This window comes from Ostrea edulis, chromosome 6 (genome assembly GCF_947568905.1).
Source record: "Ostrea edulis chromosome 6, xbOstEdul1.1, whole genome shotgun sequence".
NCBI classification, from domain to species: Eukaryota; Metazoa; Mollusca; class Bivalvia; order Ostreida; family Ostreidae; genus Ostrea; species Ostrea edulis.
Genome location: NC_079169.1, coordinates 45,083,702 through 45,099,509, shown reverse-complemented (window position 1 = coordinate 45,099,509; position 15,808 = coordinate 45,083,702). Strand labels below are relative to the sequence as shown.

Sequence of the window (15,808 nt, the reverse complement as noted above, 5' to 3'; positions counted from 1 at the left end):
TGTGTACTGCTACAGATGGGACTGTTCGTAAGCCAGGATTACGTGCTACGAGTTGTGTACTGCTACAGATGGGACTGTTCGTAAGCCAGGATTATGTGCTACGAGTTGTGTACTGCTACAGATGGGACTGTTCGTAAGCCAGGATTATGTGCTACACTTTACGTGAAGAGGAATAAAAACTACTATTGGCCGGTCTATTCAGTGCCAAACTTCGCAATCATCAAACAAAATGGCTCCCATGCGAAGTAAAAGCTTTGTCCATCGCAGTTACCGTTAAACACTACCATTCCCTAGCGTCTAGCCTCGCCTCAATAGAACGGTGGCTTATAACCGGCCGGATAATTCCCTAGCGTCTAGCCTCGCCTCAATAGAACGGTGGCTTATAACCGGCCGGGTAATTCCCTAATGCCTAGCCTTGCCTCAATAGAACGGTGGCTTATAACCGGCCGGATAATTCCCTAGCGTCTAGCCTCACCCCAATAGAACAGTGGCTTATAACCGGTCGGATAATTCCCTAACGTCTAACCTCACCTCAATAGAACAGTGGCTTACCGGCCGAATAATTCCCTAGCGTCTAGCCCACCCAATTAGAGCAGTGACTTATAACCGGCCGGATAATTCCCCAGCGTCTAGCCTCACCCCAATAGAACAGTGGCTTATAACCGGCCACATAATTCCTTAGCGTCTAGCCTCACCTCAATAGAACAGTGGTTTATAACCGGCCGAATAATTCCCTAGCGTCTAGCCTCACCCCAATAGAGCAATGCCAATGACAATATCTTTAAGAAACGAACGTAATATAGATGTACATTTAAGTCGTGGGATAATTCCCTAGCGTCTAGTCTCACCCCAATAGAACAGAGACTTATAACAGGTAGACTGCTGCTTCCTATGTTGAATCGACGCCGCATAGCGATGCTGGAGTGTCGTTTCCGGAAAGTGGTACAATCGAAAAGAAAAACCGATATACTGTATCTCAGCGACATCGCAGGAGTGACCAGGCCGTTACTGTACACAGCCTTAAAGATTCCGAATACGGAAATTCCTCAGCATTGACTCCGAATTTCTGGAAAGCAGCAGAGTTTTCTTTCTCCCAAGTAAGCTGTGTTCCCAGCCACACGAATCCCACCTAATCAAAGCAACGGGTTTTGAGGCGCCGAAGTAGAAGTAGTTCCGCCGAGTTCAGACACCAAGCCACACAAGCAGACAGGGAGCTATACTTGGTTGTCAGAGGTTGATAGAGACGCATGCCATTCTTCAGCATTTCATGGGCAGTGAGAGGTTATCCCCACTACTGGGTTATCTCCTGAATATGACAATTTTGGAAATCACTAAATTTTAGGACATTAAAAACGTGACAATTTTTCTGGTCAATTCAAAAAATAGGGGAGATCGTTGCATAAGACGGAAAATATTTTCATAAAATTGAAATATGCTTTTACTTTCAGTACCTTTTGTGTTTAGAGTGATTTGTCCTTTAGAGGGACATCGTGTCGATTTGAGCTGAAATTTTTCAAATTTTATTTTCTGATTTTTGATGTTTAGAAAGCTTAACTAAGGTATTACTAATAATCAGCAAAAATTTGAATGTCAGTAGTCAAGGTACATGGGAGATACAGAGGTCACGAGTCCTTGTTATGTAAACAAGGCTCGTGCCATGTTTTTGTGTACATGGTTAAATAAACTAGTAAGTTTCGTTTAAAGCAGATTTTTTTCAATTTATAAGTGAATTCTTAACACAATTAAATATTTTCTAGTGTTTGGCAGATCTCATTTTGTTTTAAACACGCTATTTACAGTCTAGTGTAAACAAATACACGGCACGAGCCTTGTTTACATAACAAAGAATTCCGAGTGCTGTACTTATAATCCCACAACCGATATTCAAATTTTGGTTGACCATTAGAAATACTTTAGTTAAGCATTGTAAACAATAAAAATGGAAAAATAAAATTTGAAAATTTTCAGCCCAAATCGTGTCCATGCCTCTTTAAAATAGCAATATATGAAATCATTTTTATTTGCTATTCTAATTGTGTTTTTAGTGATAGACGGTTATAGTATATCAAATTTAACTGGTCGTGTTATATTTTTCTGGTTTTTAAAACCATTACATACTTTTCATGCTTTGTTGTTGAGAGTTTTATGATTTTTTTATTGGAATAGAATAGATGATAGCTTAGGATGAAGATACTATATATGACTTCCTCTGTATAGGATCCATTACAGGATGTGTCCAAAACGTATTTCAGATTAGTGAATGATCAATCATAATGCAAATATTGTGCAATCATTAAACTTGTACAGGGGGTAGCGTAATTAATTTGTCGATTTCACAGTTTTGTTGGGATGTAATGACGTACCCACGAAAATTGAGTCCTCACGAAATCTAAAGATTCCACAGTAATCCCTTTATTTTTTGCTGTCTATAGTGCATAAAACAAGTTTTTCAACATGGATAATAGATAAATAATTTAATTAAAACAAAATAAATATAATTGACTGCAATTTTCAACTGCGGCATCACAACAGTTCACAAAATAATGCACAGATCCCAGAAACTCGAATTTGTTGTCGACTCTGACGACCTGTTCCTTTGGTTTGGAGAAGCTTCCTGCTGAGAATAGTCATATGTTGAGTAGTTCCGGGTATAGGAAGCGGGTCTAGTGTGATAGGCCGGATATGCTTCATATGTAGTCGGCTTAACATGTAAACTACTGGTACTAGGAGGTCTGTTGACATGAGATGGACTTCTGTAACTGGACAGTCCCTCATAACTATATTCTGTAGATCTTCCCCTCACCTTTGGGCACCTTCTCCAGTAGTATCCTCCTGGGTCGCCTCTAACAGACACATACCGCCCCTCATTTGTCGTCGTAAACTTCGTTTCATCCATGCCAAATACTACATTCACCGAAATTTTATCACATCGTCCACGTTCTTCTGCTTTCTGAAAAACCCACAACCGTCTGTTATCAGCAGTGAACCAATGTCCGCCTCTGAATTCCACAGAGATGGCCGGGATTGAATTCACATTGCATTGTCCAGACAAAATATCGTCCAGAGTTTGGCCTATAGGACGGAAAGGATGTCTCGTACTTTTGCCAAACGTTCTTGCAATACTGTCTTGGCTGTACCGTATTTTTGATGGTTTTAGTTCCATACTAAAACGTCACTCTAGCATTACCAGCTGAACAGTTTACATCCTGTGTTCGGTTTAATTAGACTATTTTCTTGGAAGGGAAAACGAAACTAGCAGCTTGACATACGAATGCATATCTGTTTCCTGAAAACACTTCAGAAATCCCCTACACATAGCTTCATTACATATCACGTAGATATTGGAAAGGTTTAGCCAAAATACAAACTTACTGCAATTCAGACGATACACAGCGCGCTCTTGGTGAGAATTAGGATATGACACTCGGATTGAGTGCATCTTGCCAATAACAATAGTTAAAATTTCAATATAGAGGGTGTATAAGAAACATGAGATCAATCCACGTGATTTATAAGTTCAAAGAATCACCGGAGTATAAAAGTAGAATCTATAATCTAATCTTAGTTAAATATAATCCACCGTTTTCAGGAAACGATCTTGCTTACTATCCCATATATAAACTGGGATTTTACCCATTCTAAAAATACATCACTTATGCTTTAAAAATCGTATGGTTAAATAGAACGTTTTAAAGTAATATTAGCTCTAAATCTGAAAATTTTATTTTGTTGTAAAAATGTGCTATGTGTAGCTTTAACCACAGCAACTGGTAAAATAGAACTATGATTTTATCAAAGTAAAGATTTCGGTTCTATTGAATAAATAGCATTTTTACGGGAAAACAATAATATAATTTTTTCTTCATTCAGAGCCTCTGAATAGGTTTTCTAACACAAATAATTTTAGCAAAAGTTTGTAAACCTTTTTTTTCTGGCATTGAAATAGTAAATCACAATTTTGCAACAAAAATTTTCGACACAAAAAATGACAGCTAGTATTGCTTTAAAGTCAATTGAATCTAAACATACACAAAACGCAAATGGTCTCACATTTTATTATCGATGATCTGGAACCTAATTTCTTTTTATTTCACCAGACTTTGCTAAAGTAAAAGAATATCAGACACGGCACAATCAAGAATAATGCTAATACCATAAGCGAAATACAAATAACTCCCCCCACACTTAAATATTTACCCCCATTCCAAGATGAAAGTTTCTCCAGGTTTAAATTTGTACTTATCCTTCTCATGTCATTGTCTGATAATTGGGTAAAGTCAATCCTAACTTCGATAGTCCTTCCATGAACGTCACGACAGTCAGACATAGAGTTTGGACGTCCGGTATTTCTTATTTCTGAATTGGAAATGGAAGATTGTTCCTCACTTTCTTCTCTTGTTATTTGCTCTACTTCTATAGAAACATTTTCTTTGTAACATGAAGTTACATCTGCTGAAGGTGAATCGTGTCCCAACGGTTTCTGTAATACTAAATCACTGTTTGTAACAACATTTTGTTCACAATTCTCTGAACGAAAACCGATTTCTTGATTCTTTTGCCTGAAGGGTATCTCGGCGGTCAACGTGACAGAAGAATTCGTGAAAGATTTTGCAGACATCGTAGAATTGAATTCAGTGGATTTTAATGGTTTCTTTCGTACTCCACGCATGCTTCTCCATAAAGAACCTCCCGGATTTCCTCGAACATATATGGATTCACCATTGTTCGTAGTGGTAAATTTATCATAATCTATATGGGCTATTTCCCGGACAAATATTTCGCCGCATTTTCCTCGCTTCTCTGCCTCCTGGAACACCCACAATCTTCTGTTGTCTGCTGTGAACCAATGACCATTTTTGTACATTACAGAAATATTGGGTATGGAGTTGACATTGCATCGCCCGGATAGAATATCGTCTAATGTCTTTCCTATGGGTCTAAATGAGTGTGATGTGCAACGACCAAATGTATTGGCAATAGAATCCTGGCTAAAACGAATCTGCAGTGGGCTTAGGTACATCTTTTTGCTACCTATTTCAAATACTGATTGCACGAATTGATTACTTTGATATATAATACACCTTTTATCATTATTATCTATGTTACACGGTTGTTTTTGGAAAATATGCGCAAGTGTATTTAGCCTAGTTTATTGATATCCCCCCCCCCTAAATAACTAAAATCTTGAAATGCGCTCGTATTTTCTGAAAACGCTTTAGCAAAACAAAACTCATTTTCTCTCCAGAAGGCTGTGATTCTCGTATTTTAGATATTCTGTGTGCCCTCTTGTAAGAGACTGTATCTGACGATATTCACCATACAATAAAACACCCTCTAACTTGCATACATAACGACAGGAAAAGTGAAGAAATCATAGCTGAACATGCCTCATAAAAAATGTAATAAAAAGTGATATGATTCCATAACTCTGTTTAAGATTTGAAAAAAAAAAAAAAAAACCACTTCAGGTATTCCATGTATAATGAAAGGATAATGAACAATTTTGAAGGATTTAGATCAACATAAAAGTTTATTATTAAATAATGATGAAAGTGAAGCAGATGAAATTCACATGACTGGTAAATGATTAGAAGCTGACCTTTTTGCACTTAAGACTTTTTGGAAGAGTTGTCTGCCCTTTGTAAAAATAAGAAAAATCTAATTTTCTAAAAATGTGTATGGTCAATGATTAATTTTATTTCATATTTTCATAAAAAGAAAGTATATGTAACTTTCTACCAAGAGATAATTATGAAAATATAATTTGTTTTTAGAATATTGTAATAAAACCTGCCTTTTCCATATACTTCAATGTTAAATTCTAGGTGAAATAAATCAGGCAGTAAACAAAATTGTGAAAATTCCTATGGTGGATTATTTTTATTTGAAGGACCCTTCAAAATGATACCATAATTACAAATATTCCACCATCCATTTATTAGATATGAAATATGGTCATTATACATTTAATACCTTAACTAGGCTAATCAATGGAACTTTTAATTGCAAATTTAAACAAAATACAAATGGTATAAATCATATAGCTTGCATATCAGTACAGGACGTTTTCCCAAATCATGCATATATATATATATATATATATATATTATCTGAATGTTATTGTTCCTAATTTGTTCATTTGTTTGCTTGACCCACATGAGTGTATTCTGCAATAAAGTATATATATATATATTATAAATCTATTTATCATAAGAACCACTAATGAATTATCAATTATTTGATTATCTGTGAAGATTAGAGTACACACAAATACATTAAGCGATCCACTGGATAAGCTCAATTCGTAATCGATCATTTTCAGAAAACAATCTCGTTTACTATTCTATATATAGATTGGGATATTCCTACTCTAACAATACGCTGTAATTTACAAGTAACATAGCACATGACTAATGTTTTAAAACGTTTTGATGTAGCGATACAGTTCCTAAATCAAAATATATATAATCTCTTACCAGACTATGCTAATGACCAAGTAATTAGACACAATGTAATAATAAATCCTACTGCAATAAGTGACATAATACACATACATATAATTCGTCTCGCACTCAAACAGTCGTTATTTCGCTTCTTAGACACACCCTCCACTCTCGGAACAATACTTTGGTTTCTATATGCAAGTTCTACAGGGATTGAATTTACAGGTATCCCTTTTGTATATTTATCTGAAACTTGGATAGAGTCGATAGTAACTTCGACAAAACCATCTGCTGTCTTTTTTGCTTCCACAAAGTTCCCTATTTCTTCTTCCTTTGATAGTTCGCTTTCATCTATAGAAAGTTTGTCTGGTATCGAAACACACCACTCTGACACTTCCATTGCTTCATCTCGAGGCAAGGAAATATCCGAATATACAGTCGACAAAGACATTTCATCGGAATGGTTTCCATTAATGTCATGCCAGTCAGACATAGAGTTTGGACGTCCGGTATTTCTTATTTCTGAATTGGAAGTGGAAGGTTGCACTTCAGTTTCTTCTCTTGTTCTTTGCTCTTGCTCTATTGAGACATTTTCTTTGTAACATGAAGTTACATCTGCTGAAAGTGATTTGTGTCCCAACGGTTTCTGTAATATTAAATCACTGTCTGTAACAACATTTTGTTCACAATTCTCTGAAAGAAAACCGATTTCTTGATTCTCTTGCTTGAAGGATATGTCGGCGTTCAACGTGACAGAAGTCGTGAAAGATTCTGCGAATATCGTAGAACTGAATTCAGTGGATTCTAATGGATTTTTTCTCACTTCACGCATGCTTCTCCATAAAGAACCTCCCGGATTTCCTCGAACATCTATGGATTCACCGTTGTTCATGGTGGTAAATTTATTATAATTTATATACGATGTTTCCCGGACAAATATTTCGCCGCATTTTCCTCGCTTCTCTGCCTCCTGGAACACCCACAATCTTCTGTTGTCTGCTGTGAACCAATGACCATTTTTGTACATTACAGAAATATTGGGTATGGAGTTGACATTGCATCGCCCGGATAGAATATCGTCTAATGTCTTTCCTATGGGTCTAAATGGGTGTGATGTGCAACGTCCAAAAGTACTACCTATAGAATCCTGACTAAAACGAATTTCCAGTGGATTCAGATACATCCTGAAGTTCCAAATGCACCAATCCGCAGTGGTTCATATGTAACAAATGAACTGCTTAAATATAGAACTATTAGCAACGTTATCTCTACTCTAAAAAAAACATATTTTCTAATGAAATCTATAAATATAGTTAGGGAAATTCCATTTTCTATTTGTAGGTTTGTGAACAATCAATAATCAATCACAAAACTGTTTAGTATTTGAGGTTATGGTTCACACTTTGTAAAAACCAAGTTATGGACTTACTTCGTCTTTAAATACTCTATGTTCAGATTCATTCAGGTTTCACAATTAAATTGCTTCTAAAATACCACTAGCGAAGAGTGATAACTCCACTTCCAAAATGAACTATAAATCCTGTATATGCATTTTCTCATGGTTTAAGAAAATGATGCCGGACCGTCTGGTTTGGAATTCGTTGTTGAGAGAAGATTCACGCACTCATTTTGTGGACGAATAGGAATTTTCAAGATACATACTATGAAATCATCGAAAATTAAATCCTTAAGAAACTTGATAGTGCTATGTACAGTACCGTAGTATACAGCTATATTTATATAACGAGGTGACCCTAATGACAATCTACTGCACCAGTTAAATTTAAATCTAATCATCTTCCAAAACACATTTAAAACGAAAACTTTGTATTAACCCAAAACACTTTTAAAACGAAAGTTTTGTGCTTATCAAGATTAATCATATATTTATATATTAACCAACACCTTTAAAACAAAAATTTTGTGCTCAATAAAATGAATCATATTAATTGTACAAAGTAATCAAATGCCTGAGAGAAAGTCTTGTTATATTGACAACTTGTTTCGCTTGGTTCATTTGTTTAAATATTATATATATACAGTGAAACTTCTCCAAACCGGCCCCTCAGAAAACCGGTTTTCCCTGAATATCGGCCGATTTTCAAAGTCCCGGCAGAAACCTTAACATTTCCTTACAAAGAAAGTCTCACAAAACCGGCCACCCCTGAAAACCGGACATCGGCCACTTTTTAAAGTACAATGTACAATTGTTAACAAACATGTGTAATTTACCCTTATAATACCGGCCACTATTTGAAGACTAGAAAATTTTGGCCAGATGGATGATTAAGATCGGCCAGGTGTGAAAAATGACTGACCTACTGGCCAGGTGGGAAATTATCTACCGGAGGTCTGAAAAACACAAGTGGCCTCTATAAGTTCTATAGTTTACCTATTGTCCAGGGTGTTAATTGGTGCTTGGCTAATCCAAGTGACCCTTTCAAATTTCTGTACGAAATGTTATAAACAGATATGCACATATTGAATGAATACAATCAATCCGCCATATTGTTGCACCATGGATATAAGCGGCAGTTAATAAACAACAAACCATGACTGTTAATGATAATTTTCAATAGATAAATGATTTTTTGGGGGTTTCCATAGACTTAAAATTCTTAAGAAACATCAAAATTAAAATTATATATTTACTACTGTACTTTTCAAAAACGTCAAAACAAATTTGTTAACGATATAAGCAATGGACGTAAACAGAGTTTTTATAGGTAAGAGGAATTCCAATAATAAGCCATTAATAAACCTCTGTGTTTTCTTTATGTATCCCGTTATAAAGTTTTAGTTAAAATTAGATGATTGCAGCAAGACTATTTCTCGTAATAATTACCTGTAGGTACGAGCGGACTAGTTTGATCTCCACCGAGAATTGATCAGAGATCCCCATATCAAAGCGAGCAGTACCTACTCTGTGTATTAATTGCAGCAATCCAATGGCTATGTGTTTGTTTTGTTTATGAAAACATAAGCCGAAATTCTACATAAATGCTGCTAGTCTACAGATTTCTATACATATATCAAATGCAGTTTTATTTAAACAGAATGTTTTCCATTATTTATGCATGTCAATGTAAAAATGTTTATTCATGTTTAAATAGTTTTAGTGCTATAAATTGAAAATAAACATGTTAGTAAATTATTTTGTTTTATTTCCAATAGTGAAATAATAGTCCTTGAACACCATATTATATGGTTTGTGTTATGTCAATGAAATATCTAAAAAAAAAAAAAAAAAAAAAAAAAAAAAAAATTGAGCTGAAACGTCTCTAAATGCCAAATTCTCGGTATACCGGCCACCCCTCTAAACCGGCCGTTATTTTCGGTCCGACAGCTGGCCGGTTTAGAGAAGTTTCACTGTATATATATATATATATATATATATATATATATATATATATATAAAAGCAGGAAAATATGTTGTTCCAAAATATATTTAAATCACTAGCGTTTTCTGGATTTTAACATCCATCCTCAGGTATTCAATATTTGTATTCACCTGTGGATGAATGTTAAAATCCAGAAAGGGCTAGTAATTCAAATATATTTTGGAACTGCATATTTTTCTGCTTTTTTATTTAATTATTTTGACTGTGTGATATCAACTCTTTCTATTTCGACTACACCAGAGAAATTTGATATGAATGAAAAGTGGACGATATGTAAAACAATATTTTGAAATTGAAAACTTACAAATTTACTTTATTTAGTCAAAAAATGCAGTTTTAGTGTTAAGCAATCTGAAAAAAAAATCCCTGCTGGACTTGATAAAGAACTTTCCGATTTCCTCGAATATCTATGGATTTACATTGTTCATGGTGGTAAATTTATTATAATTTATATACGATATTTCCCGGACAAATATTTCGCCGCATTTTCCTCGCTTCTCTGCCTCCTGGAACACTCACAATCTTCTGTTGTCTGCTGTGAACCAATGACCATTTTTGTACATATATTGTTGATATTTATATTTTCATCCATGTTTTAAAAGGAAGTCAGCAATTATGACGATGTAGAGTAAATGCCGAGCAATATTCCGATGGTAAGTTTATGATCAGCTCTATTGCCACGGCAATATTTCTTCAAGTCAAAATAAAATTCAAATTTTGGTAAAAAAAAAATTATTCCTCAAATTACATGTAATGCTTTTTAGAATATTAAAAAGGATCAAATAAAATGTAATTCATGCTTATTTTATCAAAATAAAGTAATTTGGAACAGTTTACACCTTTTGATAAGCCGATTAGCAATCTTTACATCGCATGAAATGAGTAGAAATTGTTTCATTCTGTAATATACACATTCACTAAATCTTTTCTCTTATATTTCTTTTGAAATTGACAGTTTTCATCATAGACAATGATTGCATGTTTGTTGCAAACTAGTGCGATCCATTTTTTAGTACCACCTGTCTGTGTAATCATTACCAACTATGGAGCGTCATCAAGGTCAAAGGGTACATTAGTTGTTTCGTTTAACGTAACGAATGGGTCAACCATATGCCAAGATAACGAACAGTGATCAATTTCACAACTCTTTTAAGCAATACAAAACAGAGAGTTGGGCAAACACGGACCCCTGGATATACCAGAGGTAGGATCAGGTGCCTAGGAGGAGTAAGCATCCCCTGTCGACCGGTCACACCTGCCGTGAGCCCTAATCCTGATCAGGTAAACGGAGTTAACTGTAGTCAAAATCAGGTGTGCCAAGAACGGCCTAAAAATCGGTATGAAACAAGTCAGACAGCATTCGACCCAATGATAGGTTATATTGGCAAACTAGATTGTTATAACGACCATAGAATTTGCGAAATGCTGACTTTAAACGAGACTGTTGAAACCCTTGCACCATCAACTTAATTGTCAGTAGCCTGATTCGATTTAAAAACTGATTATGCAGAAGAAGCTCTTGCGTATCGAATCAGTTGAGAGATATAAACACCATAATATGCAGGTGATAATGGAATATTGCTACATAAACAGGGAAAGTTAACGATGGAGAAGCTGAAATCATCCCGTTTATTATAAAGTTGAGTTGTTAGTTTGCCGTAAATATCTTTTTTCAATAAAACATCTAAGTATGAAGCAGAAATAGAGCTAGTTTATATATTATAAAAATATAAATACAAACAGTAAAATGTCTTTCTTTGTTATTTCATCGGGTGATGAAGGTAGCAATTGTTGCAATATTATTATTATTTTTTTTTTTTGCATAATCCGCTTACGCGGGTTTTGATTTTTTTCTGCAATGATTGCTACCTTCATCATCCGATAAAATAACAAAGAAAGCATTTTATTGTTTAAATGAAGGAGTACAGATTTTTTTTAAAAAGGATATTGAACACTTAATCTTCTGGAATGATCAGTATCTTCGTTCCTATGATTTATTCGGATAAAGTCTGCTACATAAATCCACTTCATACTTTTTCTTTGTTTCCATTGCACTGAATTTATTGCTTTGAAGAATATAAATTGCGTTATTTCAAGATATTACATGAGGTCACAATTCAGTAATGATTTTATTGAACTTTTTCTCCATTTTATCAAATATAAATACACGTTTTAAAGACCATAGTTGGTCAGCAATATTCACGAGGCAATATATCATTTCAGAAAGAAACAGTTCTCTCACGTAAAAGTACTTGCACATATCAAAATAAAAAAAAGGGAGGAAACAGTCTGAACATTGACATAAACTGTTAAACGTAGCTGCTTATTGAATTTCTATCAAAACCGTAACAATGGTAATAAGTACAATTACTGAAATGAAAACAACAGTTCCAATACAAATTCTTTTGTGGAATATTTTTCTATTGACTTGATTTGAATTTATATGTTCGCCAGACACTGTCGAAGTTAGGGTTTTATCAAACACCGGAGGTTGCGCTGGGATAATTAAAGTAGCATCGTTTGACTCGAATGACAACTCGATCAAGTCCTGGGGTTGCGTTGGAGTACTTAAATTAGGATCGCTTGATTCGATTGGCAACACAATTTGCTTATAATTTTCTGTGCCATGATAAGGCTTTACAATATAATTCTCGAGGGAGTCCGTTGTATCTTTATTTTGTTGGTTCACTTCTTCATAATGTTTGACAATGGTCTCTGTATGATCTTCCACATTCTCTCTTCTTTCGTTTCCATCTTGTTTTTCGATGGTTGAAGACAACGACTGAATGGCAGAGCTAGGAATGTAAGACTTTATAGGCATGGAAGTTTTTCGTCTTGTGAAATCTTGTGCTGGAATTAGGACTGTGGGTTGATTTTTCTCGAACTCCGCCTCTGTGACGATACCTTCAACATTTAATCTACATTCTCTCTTAATTCCAAATGATTTGTTTCTCGCAGAACTATCTTTTAAATCTGAGCTACTTTTCATTCCAGATACCCATCTTTGGGTGGACTGAACATTCACGTTTGGTGCGATGGTAAGGTCTGCTTCCTTGTTTTCCGAGTTTCCACACTCAGCAGAGTATTGTGAAAAGGGGTAAATAGTTTGTTTATTTTCATTCATACCTGATGTAGCTTTACTGTTACTGGAAGTACGTTTGTTGTAAACAGATACATGACTTGTTTTCAGCGCCATGGATTTGTTCGTGATAGTTGGTGTCCTCCTCCAGAGATACCCTCCTGGGTCTCTCCTGACTCTAACAGATCGTCCTTCATTGCAGGTTGTGAACTTATCGAAATTAATGTAAGTTGTCTCATATACATGAATACCATCACATTTCCCTCGTTTTTCTGCTTCTTGGAATACCCATAATCTCCTGTTGTCTGAGGTAAACCACTGCCCATTTCTCTTTATAACAGAAATGCTGGGTATCAACTGTACATTACAATGTCCAGACAAAATATCGTCCAGGGTCTGTCCGATGTATATTCCCCGATGCGAGGTATAATTGCCAAAGGTATTTCCTATAGAATCTTGACTGAAGCGAATTTCTGAAGGTCTAAGAATCATTTTGATAGCAAATATATCCGATGTTTGTTTTCAAGACTTCTGACAATTTTCTGACAGGCTTTCTTGCTAAACAAATCGAAAGTTGGAAAACCATAGACGCGTTCGCGGTGTAGTTACAATCGTAACAACTCGGCCATTTCCGTAACCGACAAATAACCTCGTAAGCAAACAGAAGAAATTCTTCTTAAATTGTTTGCCGGAAGTTATTCCGCAAATAGTTCTTTAATAATGGAGGAGAGACTCGAATTTGCTCGCAGCAATTTCTTTGAAAGATAAACAATTGGAAACACTTAGATATTTGTGGGAGAAGCGAGACTGCGTTAGTTTATTGCCAACCGGGTATGGGAAAAGTGCAATTTATCAACTTCTTCCATGGCTTTTACAAGGAGAAAGGGAATATTGCACCCTTGAAGTTAATTATTGTGGACCAGGTGGCTTTTCTCACTTCTAAGGGGGTGAAGGCTTTATGCCTTAACTTTGAAGGCACTGGTTGTCAAGGGATTTATCTAGGTTGTTTTTTACTACCAGTATAAGGTACCTTTCCCCTTTGGCAACAAGTGGATATTTCCCCTTCATTTGTAGAAACTTGACAAAATTGTATGAGAATTTTCAACAAAAATCATTTTGTATATATTCCAAGTCATTTTCTATAATTGTCAGACTTACAATACAGATAAAATGAGTAATCAATCAATTTATATGGCTGTAATGATCTGTGGATATTATATTCCATGGATGTCCCCCACCACCATCCCCTGGAAGCTCAATGACTGCATTCTCAAAAATCCCCCTTAAATTTAAAATGTGTGGTAACATCTAAATGCTGGGTAAAACCCTGATGTCGTTTTGCGGATGACGACGAATCTGTTTCGAAGGTAGAGAAAATGCTAAAATTCATATATATATTTTTCCATTGAAATTTTCTGACTGCATCTGTGTATGAGAGGAGTTAGAACGGGCCACTATATCCTACAATTGATTTCAAATTTCCTAATATCTTTCTAATGCACTCTATATATAGATTATCCTCTTTCTACATGTTTTATAGAGAGATTTTCCCCTTCTATCTAATAACCAGAAAATACTTTTGGAGAGCTGCAGTTTGTCAGGTATTATCTGAATTATCAGGTAATAGTACACAATGCCACATAATACAAACATCACCAGGATCATTTATTTGCAATCTTTTATATATAATGAGATTGCATTTAAATTCTGGTCATGGTGGACCAATTGCTTCAACTATGTAGAATACTTTTTTTCAGAGTCTAAAAGGGAAAAAAACTAAAACGAAGACAAGAGTAATTTAATAACAATAGATGACAAGGCATACTCAAGCACACATTACAATATGTGACATAGTTGACAATTTCATTGATGGTACATGTAACATCCACAACAATGTACAATAAGATAAAAAGAAAGAAGCAAAGAGATACCTTACATGGTAACAGCCTCAAAAGGCACATATACTTTATTGAATTTGATTCATTAATATTGATGCACTTGAATAACACAAACTTTTTTTTGAAAATAAATGAAAATGGACACTGAACATATACATGCCCATGTATACATTTCACCATATGAAATCTTATTTTTGCCATTCAAAGTGTAAATGTTAGGCAAGCATAATTTTTCTGTCAATTCATTTGTTATACAGAACAATGTTGTGGAGAAAAAAATACATCACAATGCAGATTTTTTTTGTTTAATAAATCAATTTTAAAATTTTCTTTAAATTTCCAACAATTTCCAATTCTGCAGGCAAGGTTCTGGAAAAAAAAATGTTCTTCAATATTTTGAATGCTAACTAATATCATTATCTGCATTATGTATTAAGATATGTAATTATACCTGCATGCACACAAATGTTTAGGTTTAGATCTATCATTATACATGAAGACCCGAACTACAGAGCGAAAGCACTAAGTGTAATTAATTAAATGTGGATCATGTGTACTTAGTCATCGTTGGATATTTTTTTTTAATTTATTACCAATACCATGGACTTTTTCTGCAATTTTACTATATATATGTGTGTGTTATTTGTTTATGTAATATATGTCTCTTGATAAAGACGCGGGTTGCGTCAAAAATTCGAGTTTTAAATAACCAACAGTGTCGTGGCCTTTTCAGTGCTTTTATAAATTTCTTTACTGGCCTTGTATCTTCTCAGATCCGACACTTTAAGAAAGTAGGGTGTTGTTGGGTTTTTGTGCTTTTATATATATATATATATATATATATATATATATATATATATATATATATATATAAAGCACTAAATAATCACAACTAGGTACTGAAAATTTTCGCCCCAGTCCGGGGTCGAACCAGCGACGTACGGCAAAGTTGCCATACGTCGCTGGTTCGACCCCGGGCTGGGGCGA

At 34.9% G+C, this 15,808-nt stretch overlaps 2 protein-coding genes across 2 annotated transcripts; both read right to left on the bottom strand.

The window, feature by feature from the left end:
* Window positions 1-2,390: 2,390 nt before the first annotated feature.
* Window positions 2,391-5,020, bottom strand: LOC130046316 (uncharacterized). Its single transcript, XM_056139773.1, has one exon. The coding sequence runs from the start codon at window positions 5,018-5,020 to the stop codon at window positions 4,091-4,093; it is 930 nt and encodes a 309-aa protein (XP_055995748.1). The 3' UTR covers window positions 2,391-4,090.
* LOC125683899 (uncharacterized) lies at window positions 2,460-8,958 on the bottom strand. The gene has a single exon (XM_048925438.2). The coding sequence runs from the start codon at window positions 7,624-7,626 to the stop codon at window positions 6,481-6,483; it is 1,146 nt and encodes a 381-aa protein (XP_048781395.2). The 5' UTR covers window positions 7,627-8,958; the 3' UTR covers window positions 2,460-6,480.
* Between the last annotated feature and the right edge of the window lie 6,850 nt (window positions 8,959-15,808).

What these genes read in the sequence shown, in the direction of transcription:
- LOC130046316 (XM_056139773.1), bottom strand. Translation starts at nt 5,020, where the DNA reads ATGTACCTAAGCCCACTGCAGATTCGTTTTAGCCAGGATTCTATTGCC.
- LOC125683899 (XM_048925438.2), bottom strand. Translation starts at nt 7,626, where the DNA reads ATGTATCTGAATCCACTGGAAATTCGTTTTAGTCAGGATTCTATAGGT.